The sequence below is a fragment of the Nanorana parkeri genome, unplaced genomic scaffold (assembly GCF_000935625.1).
Source record: "Nanorana parkeri isolate BGI_ZX_2015 unplaced genomic scaffold, ASM93562v1 scaffold22, whole genome shotgun sequence".
NCBI classification, from domain to species: domain Eukaryota; kingdom Metazoa; phylum Chordata; class Amphibia; order Anura; family Dicroglossidae; genus Nanorana; species Nanorana parkeri.
In genome coordinates this window covers 3,192,397-3,202,375 of record NW_017306290.1, presented here as the reverse complement: position 1 = coordinate 3,202,375, position 9,979 = coordinate 3,192,397, and the positions used below count along the sequence as shown (strand labels likewise).

General features: G+C 38.6%; 1 protein-coding gene across 3 annotated transcripts in view; it reads right to left on the bottom strand.

Annotated features, from left to right (window-relative positions):
- Positions 1 to 9,751, bottom strand: part of LOC108792765 (G-protein coupled receptor family C group 6 member A-like) — a 37,790-nt gene extending 28,039 nt beyond the window's left edge. For 2 of the 3 annotated variants that reach the window (XM_018563613.1, XM_018563622.1), the window contains exons 1-3: positions 9,433 to 9,751; positions 4,736 to 5,039; positions 2,727 to 3,554 (exon numbers count right to left, since the gene is read on the bottom strand). In XM_018563613.1, coding sequence (XP_018419115.1) covers positions 2,727 to 3,554; positions 4,736 to 5,039; positions 9,433 to 9,626 — 1,326 coding nt within the window. In that variant the 5' untranslated portion in view covers positions 9,627 to 9,751. The remainder of the gene's footprint in view (positions 1 to 2,726; positions 3,555 to 4,735; positions 5,040 to 9,432) is intronic. The other variant, XM_018563632.1, reaches the window with a different exon arrangement.
- Between the last annotated feature and the right edge of the window lie 228 nt (positions 9,752 to 9,979).

The window sequence follows — 9,979 nt, the reverse complement described above, 5'->3', positions numbered from 1 at the left end:
GGTGGGGGGGATCTATTGTCTGCCACATACAGCCTGCCAGCTCTAATCATGCAAGTGCAATCAGCACCTTTGACCCCATGCTGGTTATAATAAACAGATTATGTTGATTGAAGCAACGTTCACCATGTTTATTTCCAGATAATTCTTGTACAAGTTATTCTGAATTGAGAAAGCTAGTCGGATGACCAGTAAAACATCTGAAAAAAATACAGCAAGTCCATTTGTTTTGATTTACTCCCTGAATGTCTTCATTTGGTCCTATAAAATCCATATGGAATTTACCCAGTCAATCATAGCTTTCTGGCTTTGGTAGGCATCAAGGACGTGTATTTGGATGACTCTGTTTTTCCAGCACATCACTGATTCCTATGCTTTGCTGTTGGTCCACAGCACTCCTATGCTTTGCTGTGGGTCCACAGTCATCCAGAGAAACCCTATTGTGGGGGTTCTCTGGATAACTTCCTCTTGAGGGAACATTCAGCACAGATCCTGACCAACAATGTGGTGTGGACAGTTCAGTCCCAGAGAAGGTTCAGTTGGATCTTGAATTTTTGAGAAGTCTGGGTTGGAACTTACTCATCGCTTTGGGTATCTGGGACTGGTCCTGGACATAGCTCAAGCCAGAGTTTCCCTTCCACCAGAGAAATTTCAAACTTTACACTCCAAGACTTGGTCTATTCACTCTTTGCTTCTGCATGTGAGTCCTTATGGTAGCCTCATTGAGGCATTAATGTTAATTTGTAATGTTTTTTGTTTGATAGTGTCCAAATCCTTCTGTAGGAAGTGGTTTAAAACAATTGTCTCTAATCCTGTGTCTCTCAATGAGCCTCCAAGAAGGGGATTTTATGGTGTTCATCCAATCGGCCAATCAGCGGGAGAAGAGGTCAGAATGGAGCAGATGTCAGGAGTGACTGGTGGGAGATATGTTTCGCAGCGCACCGTTCCTGCAAGAGACATTGGAACGTTGGACCCTTTCTCCCATCTACCATCAGCGTGACCTGTCTTCACTCCAGCTGCCTCTACCATCCAGTCCGTGCGGCTCCCCCACAGCCGCCGACGGCGGTCACACATGCGCTGTCCGGGCCACAGTCCCGGCTCTGATGTGCGTGTGCGTCTCCCCATCGCCTGATCCACTCATAGGAGCCCCACACCCCGATCCCACACTTTGGGGTCTGCCCATACAGTGCCACCACGAGTGACCCACAGTGGGCCCTTGTTCTTCCCACACACTCCACGGCCGCAATACCTTCTTCCCCCACCGCCATCCAATTCTGCATAACTGGCTTTATATTATAAAGTTCTTATAATATAAAGCCAGGTATGCAGAATTGGATATAGCTGTGCCACACTACAGAGTGTTCATTTTCTTCATAATATTAATGAACTAACCTAAAATCATAATTTTGTATTGCTTTAGAAAAAATGTGACCTGTCCCTTTAAGAAAAAGTATCGGTAATTGGTATCGGCGAGTACTTGAAAAAAAAAAAAGTATCGGTACTCGTACTCGGCCTTAAAAAAGTGGTATCGGTGCATCCCTAGTGAGAATGTTATAGGGCAAATTTTTATGCAACGCACCATAGACAGGCTCTACAGCTGCAAATGTATAAATCCCAGACTAAATAAGTACTGTTTGAATACAAGGGGTGTGTGTATTCTTACTTGAATTGTAGCAACTTACTTTTGTGTATTTCATCCAGATCTGTGCAGTGATCAAGCATCAAACAACTTCTGCACTTTTCTTATGTGCAGAAGTGTTCTGAAATAAAGACTGGTTACAGAGGCTCTCTCTTTTTGCAGGATAATTGGTCTTGTAACTGCCCCCCCCCTAGTTTTCTGATGGCAGCCTGTGACAGCTGGACCTACTATGTCTCCATTTAGAAAGCCCTACTATGTTTCCATTTAGAAAGCTAAGTAATCAAAGATAAGGGTCTGGTATGGATTTTGGAGGCAAACTAATGTCTTTTTCGCATGAGGTCCCCCAAAATTCATACCAGGCCCCTATATAGGATAATGGTCCAGTATACATATTAAGGTGTTTATTGTTTGTTTTTTTTGCCAATGTCAATCATGATAAAAAAAAGCCCTGATGATTTACCGACACAAATACAATGATCGCACAGGACAATCCTACTCCCGCTGGACTCTCGCCGCAACTCACAGCTCCCTGGCCAGCTGCTGAATGTAGGCAAGCTGGCAGGTGATGCCGGCTGACATCATTGACCGCATATGATCATACCATTCCATTGGTCATATGTGGTCATTGACGTCAACTGGTCATTTAGCAGCAAAAGTTATTCTTAGTTTCATTATTGAAGTATATCGTACAGGTGGACTACTTCATGAGCATGTTATTTAAAGGAAATGTGTATTTTTAATGTTGCCCTTTAAGCAATATTAAAAGACCGACTCCGCACTAAGTGGCATTCAAAAAAATCGTGCCCAGCTACTCATCCACTTTTTTTTTAACCAAATGTTTGCAATTTGACATTGAAAAAGACCCAAGACAAGATTAGGCTCCCATAGATTCAATGGGGTTTGGGTACTGTGTTCGGGCTTCATGAATTTTCAGGCTGGGTTCACAAATCCTTCCGTGATCTGAACCTGACCAGTTTGCTCCTCACTACTTTTAGGATTTTTTAAAATAAGTTCTGCTCTGTGTATATCTGTAACTAATCATCTGAAAACTGTTAAAAATAAATATAAATCACATCATAAATAATGTTACCTCCCATGGTGCAAAAGCATTAGGATTCCTGCAGTTTCTATTCAAACACAGTTTTTGGATAGCATGTGCTATAGCAGTCACTGCCAACTGAGTGCTAAAGACAAATCCTGGCTGCACTGTGGCTGAAAGGAAGTCCACTCCCAGAGCTTTGTTTTTTATCCTTCTGGAGGTGACTACAGCTTCCTTGGAAGAATCAGTAACACAACTGTATATATCACTATATTTCCCCTTTGAACAGTCAGACACAAGCACTGAGTATTTGTCCACGAAACGATTCATCTCAAACTTCTGTTGGTTTAGATTTTTTAAATACTCCTGAAAAGATGTAGTATCACCACTTTTAAACATAAATCCAATCACTTGGCCGATCTTTTCAATATCAGGTATGCTACTAACTCCTGTAGACACAGACCAACTATCACTTGCAATCCACGTCTTCTTTATCTTCTTCTCCATTACTTTTATAAAAAGCTTTATGATAAGTGAAGGCTTTAGAAAAGCTACAATTACATTGACACTTGTTTCTTTCAGTATGGTTTGAATGGTCTTATCTATCCGAGACTGTACGGTGCTGTCAGATAAATGAGAAGGTATGACTTCTTTAAAGGCGATGCAAACATTGATATTGATAGCCTGAGCTCCAAAGCTCTCTATAGCTGATCTCCCATAGTCATCATCCATGGTTATAAGTCCAATCCAGTTCCATCCAGAGAAATTAATGAGTTTTGCCATTGCTCTAGTTTGGTAAGAGTCATTTGGAATTGTCCGCAAGAAAGCAGGAAATCGAAATTTATCACTTAGTATTTCAGCAGATGATGCGTGACTGACCTGCAAAAAAAGTTTTTTTTTAAACAAAATAATGACTTTATAATAATAACAATTTGAAGACCTTTATCATGTATTTTCAAATCCTGTGCATGATACTGCCCACAGTATCCAATGTAGGCAAGCATACCCATAAGAAAGCGACTTCATAAGTCTGGTCTCTGTAAACTGCTGGGGCTGATTTCTACTTATTTCCACTGGTTATTTCATAATAATACTATAAATAAGCCATTTTGTTTATGGTACATTTTACCTTTAGGATAAGTTATGTATCACTCATAAAGCAAAAATTATGAAGGAGTAAGAAACTGTAAAAAAAAGTCAAGGCAAACATTGAAACAACAGTACATTACTATGGAGTTATGCATGTTATCTCTTATAAGGGTTTCCTCTGGATACTCCAGTTTCCTCCCACACTCCGATGACATGCTGGAAGGTTAATTGATCTAATTCAGCCCTAGTATGTGTGTATGTATGCATGCAGGTGAGATAGGATCCTTAGATTGTAAGCTTGACTTTTTTTGTCTGTGGACAGCTAGACACTTCTGTTCACAGATCTTGGGAAAAAAGCAATCTCTCATACTAGAGCTATCGCTATTGATTCCTGCTTGATAAGCCACTGCTGGGGGTGTCTGGCATCGGCTACCCATCCTGCCTACGTATTACAGCCATGGCTGGGGCACGAATGCTTGTTTATTCATCATTTAATGGATAAACCAAGGGGAAGTTGGAACATGGCTGTGCATCTGCCTGCCCTCTGATGTCTATGACTGGCCTTAGCATAGCCCTACATAAATAACGGTATCATTTCAGAATGTTCTCACAAATAAAATTGTTGATCATTATTTATACAAATTAAAGCTCTGCCTATACTAATCTATTTCTACAAATCACAAAAACTGCCGTTGTTGATCTCCCTCTGAAAATACTAACCTAGCTGTTAACCTGAGCCGTTGTTGTATTGCACCACTCCATGCAGAGTCATAGGCTACATTATTAATGGTTCTTTTAGTAAAGAAACCTTACATGCTAGTAAAAACTGTAAACACTCAGGAATATGCCATACGTTATTTATAGTAATTGTCATAATAATATGCAATTCAACATCTGATATATGTTTTACAGGAAAAAAAAAACCTTAGAGTTCAATGCCTAGATAACACAGATTTCAACTGAGCTCTTACCTGTGGGATAAGCTGGGTGTTCAGTAACGTTGCAACAGCAATGGATACTTCTGAATAACTGTCTCCAATCACAGCTTTTACTCTGGGTGTATAGTCCGAATAGTTGCATTTGAATACCAAAGTGTCTCCTGAAGTATTGTATGTAGACAGAAATCGCAATGTAGCTGATATTGCTTGTGTGGATTCTGAACAGGTATCGTAGATTTCATATCCCAGTTTTACTCCAGGTATAAGTGAGGAATTGTTTATCAATTCTATTGTGTGAGCCATGGCTAGTATCTGCAGGAATCCCTGCATCTCAAACCTGCAATGAAACCAATATTGCTGTTTTACCAAGCTGAGTAATTAAATGCACTGGTTACACGTAACAACACAAAAACACATTAGACACTTGTCATCCAGAGCAAATCATATAAATACTAGAACTGGGCAGTTTCAAAAGATAATGGGACAAAGTTTGACAAATTCTGCTATCAACATTAGTAGCCTTCATTTCTCCCTGATGACAGGTGTCCTTAAAGAGAATTAGACTCTTAAATGCTTAGGGCTTAGAATCATGAAACCAATCTTACATCTCCATACACAGCAACAAACAATAGGGCTGACAAACTGAAAAGTATTAAAACCAGCAGACCTTCATGGCATCCAGGCAACTAGTCCTTTCTTTCTTTCCCCTCATTTGGACAGTTGCTGGTGACTGTGCTGTGAAGTTCTTGAGTGTTCATTTTGAAGTACTCAGTGTGCATGCTTCTTGAACGGAAGTTCAGGGAAGTAGTATTGAGAGACCTGGAGGCATCCGCATTAAGAAATAGAAACTGCTTGTGTACAGATACAAATAAGTACTTGGGAAAGCTCATTTGCTTGATCTGAATGTATCAGTGTAAAACATTTTACATAGAGTTTAATACTACTTTAACCAGTTGACATCCGTGGTGTTAAACCCCCTTCCCATCCAGGCCATTTTATAAACGATCGGTGGGCTATGGAGCCGCTGATCACCTATATGTGAAACACCCGGTAACGGGTGTGTGCAATGGTCGGGTCTTTTCTGCCCGTACGTGCCCGCTAGGGGGCGCGCACGAGCAGAAAAAAAACCCGCCAATGCTGCAGTGCCGTCCGTCCGTTTTTTTACAACGGGCGGACGGCAAGAGGTTAATAATTGTTATCAAGTAGTGACAGCATGTGTTAAGAAATTATATTTTTCCAACATAAGTCAGTAAATTTAAAGATTACAAAGAAATATACAGGGTTATTCACTAAAGGGTGAAGAGTTTGAACTGGAAAGTGAGCTTAATTACAGCTTTTCTTTCCAAATCAGCTATTTTGGCCTAGATAGTTCCTACTTTCTCCAAACTCTTCACCCTTTTGTGAATAACCCTGATATGATTTGGCAAAAGGAAAGTGAAGAGAGGGAGTGGAAAATAAAGGGAAGCAGGATGAAAAGTTTATCAAAATATCAAGACATACAATAAATAGTATGGATTACAGGGGCACTGAAATTACATTTTCAAAACTGAAAAAAAATGTCTAAGCTTTTCAAATGTTTTTGAAATATTTTATTTTTATTTATTTATTTTTATAAAAGATTTTTATTTTTTACTTTACTGTGGGGGGCTTCAGGGAAATATCAGGGGTCTGAACAGATCCCTGATATTTCCCTTTTAAAATAGAAAAAGAGATTGAGAACACAGAGTCCTCAATCTCTTTTTCTTCAGCCCTTGTTATCAATGAACAGGAAGCCTCTATACTGAGTGTTCCTGTTCATTCATAACTTGTGGAGATAGTATGTTTTCCATGTCCGCAATCACAAATGAACATGAAGTGATGTAGATCACTTCCCATTCATTCATAATTGGAGACACAGTAGACATGCTATGTCCTCGATTATTTACAAACACTCAGTGATCAATGCTTGTGAGTGTACATGTTTCTTCTCTTCCATTGCATCATCAGTTACACACATTGTCTGCTCCTTTTATTTGTTTTTTCACCTGTCAATTTGGTACCTGAACCCTCGTCCCCACCCCGCAGACCAAGCTGAGTCTATCCCAGCCACTGGGTGACCCGCCTGACACCACGCCACACCTCATGGTCATAAACTGCTAAAAAGCCCGCCACATGTGAGTGCATATCAGTAAATATTGTGTTGCCCCTTCAAAAACCAACCTTATTGTGCTAGGTTGTGGTGCTCCGGTTTTAGTTTTCTGTTTTTCTAGGATACATACAAGACACCACGGTCTGATTTCACCAGGAGCCTCATACCAGCCTTCAGCATGCAGACCCTTCTGAAGTGCACTCAAATTGGACTTTTCTTTGAACTTTCCACCTCAACTCAAACACAATTTGTATATATATATTTTTGTTTTAAGTTTAAAGATTAGCCCATGAATTTAGAAATTAGGTCAGCATTAAGGATATTATTGGAGCCCGCTTTTATGGAGACAGATTTTGAAGTGTCTCGCTCTCCATTCTGTAGTCATGGAGCTAAATACAGTATATGCCCATGTTCTCCAGGGCAATGTCATTAGAGCAAGTATAAAAGGTGATAAAGAACCCAGTGCCTAGGAAATATAAATGATAAAAGAGAAACAGCTCTTAAGAGTAACCAACACCAACAAATCTTTTTTGAGTTAAATATAGTGAGATGAGTGAACGGCAACTTCTGTTAAGATAAGGTGATTGGTATTGGTAAATATTGAAGTAAAACTATATAGCAGTGCTGATATTTTCAGAATCAAAATTGAAAAAGTAATTAGATCACATTTCCCACAGCCTTGTTCTTCCATTTTCCCAGGTTAAAACATACATTATATGCATACTGTATAACATAATAACATAGGGATCATTTAAAGCTAACTGGGGTCTGGATTGCATATATATCAGATGAAAGGATTTACATGCAAATATAATGTTATATCATTCTAGCAGAAAAAATAAAATAAAATTAATTGTATGTAGATTTAAATAGTCTTTATGCCAAACAGTGTAGATACAGGTTTCAGCCACTGTCGGTTATCCATAGAGACTACAGAGGATAGTGATGATGTTGCAGCTGCTAAAATGCCCTCAAGTCTTTCTATCTTGCTCTAGTGCTTGACTTGCTACTGGGTGCTCTGAGTCTAGCTTAGCTGACAACTTTAAACGTCTAGCCCATCTTAAAGTGATATTTTATTTCAAAACCAGGCATGGTAATCTTAGTCAACCCCACGTTTCTTAAATGTTCTGGATGCTCCAACAGTGGGATCCACCTGATGTAAGTGTCAACTTTGGTGTAGCCTTCACCTATGTGTGTTATTTATTATTATGGAATAAAAAGGTCAACAGGGAGAACAGGAGCCCCTCATTATGGCCACAGCACATGTACACACATTGGTACCTAAGCACAGACATCACATTAACAATGTTCCCAAGAGATAAAAAAAACTGTCAATTAATTTAACTCTCCAGCATGTATGAAAAACTAAAATATATGTTTTAGGTGGATGAACCCTTTACATTCTTGTAAAGCCTGCTAAATGTACGGTAAGCCTTACAGTGTTTTCTGTATCTGTTTGTAAAGATTTGAAGGTTATCACTGAACAGCACTGAAGAGTTACCTTACTCACATTCATATTTTTGGGGAGAGGTGCACCCTTCTATCCTCTAAGAACCCCAGGTGGTGGCTCACCTCACTTACCTCACATACACATAAACACAGACCATAAAGTCTTACTGTTCTAGGTATATTATTCTTATACAGTATATTCTTCACAATGACTAAATCAATCTCTTTAAGGGAATGTGTCATGGTTTAGTGCATAGTTTCTTTATTTATTAAGATCAGGACTATAAAATATAATTTTATATACTTACCTATATATATATTATATACATATATATATATACACAAACAAACATCACACATATTCATGGAGCTAGAAGGTCAAGTACATTTAACCCCAAGAAAAACACAACAAGCTGGTAGAAAATGTATTCTGCCAACCTAAACCTGAGACCTAGGTGACCTAACCTTGATTAAATCATCCTTATTTAGTAAAGAGTGCTAATTGTTAAGCACAATCAATGATAATTTACTCTGCTGGAACCAGACCAGTGGATGATGGATTCTGATTTGTTGCTGTGGGTTACATGACTAAAGTATATGGGTAGTAATTTGTACTAAAGGAGTGGTGGTATGTTCTGAGTTGCAAACTGTCACAAATTGAATTTGGCATAAATTACAAAGCTGGTCCAACACAACAATGATGCTACTACACAGACTTCCAAGGCAATTTGCATTCTAATGCCAAAACATAAACCTTTATTAATTTGTGTTTATTTGCGCCATACCATGAGTAAATAAACAGAATCAAAATATTTTTTTCTTTTTTTACTATTGCACACCAACTATTTTTATTTTTACAGGTTACTCTTTATTTGTGTAAAATTAGCATGCAATGACCATAGTATATATTATATTGCAGTCAAAATTTACTGACGACTAATTCATTCATTACTTACATTACATGTTATGGCTAAATGGCTAAGTAAGAATGCTTAGTTGATATTGTTATGTTATTATTGTAATTATTTTATTTTAAATAAATATTTACTTTCCTTTTTGCAGTGATAACAGGTAAAAATATAGAACCTTTCTCATTTTAAAAGCACTATGAAAAATACTTGTATGATTGTACATTCTGAAAAATATTACTCACCCAGCACAATTCTGGATAGCCGGCTGATGTGGATATCCCCGAACTGAGTTCATCATTCTGCCATGCACTGCGAACAAGCCACCAATAATAATGTCCCCGTGTGCTCTTGCCCCCACAAAATCATCAGGAATCACACAGCAATATATTCCACTGATTAGTATCCCAGTGATGACAGACATTCCATACAGTGCCATTTCTCTATATCATATCTCTCCTGCTGAAGTCAGAATACTAATTTGTCAACTTCAGCACAGTTACTATGTCAGCAGCTAACAAGCAGTGTGAGCCAGATGCACCTTACCTAACCTAATTCTCTTTGTTATGGGTACAGCTGCTTCCGTTTCTATATGGCAGCTACAAGTTCACTTTTTGATAACACACATACAGTATATGGAAATATTCCCAGGTTGCAAAACATCATAATGCTTATTGAATATTAAAGCATCTGTTCTGTTACCTCCCTTCTGTGTTAGAAAGTCCATGAAACATTAATTTGTCTTATCTCTTTCATATTGATTTTTTCGGGGATTTTGGTGTGTGTCATAAA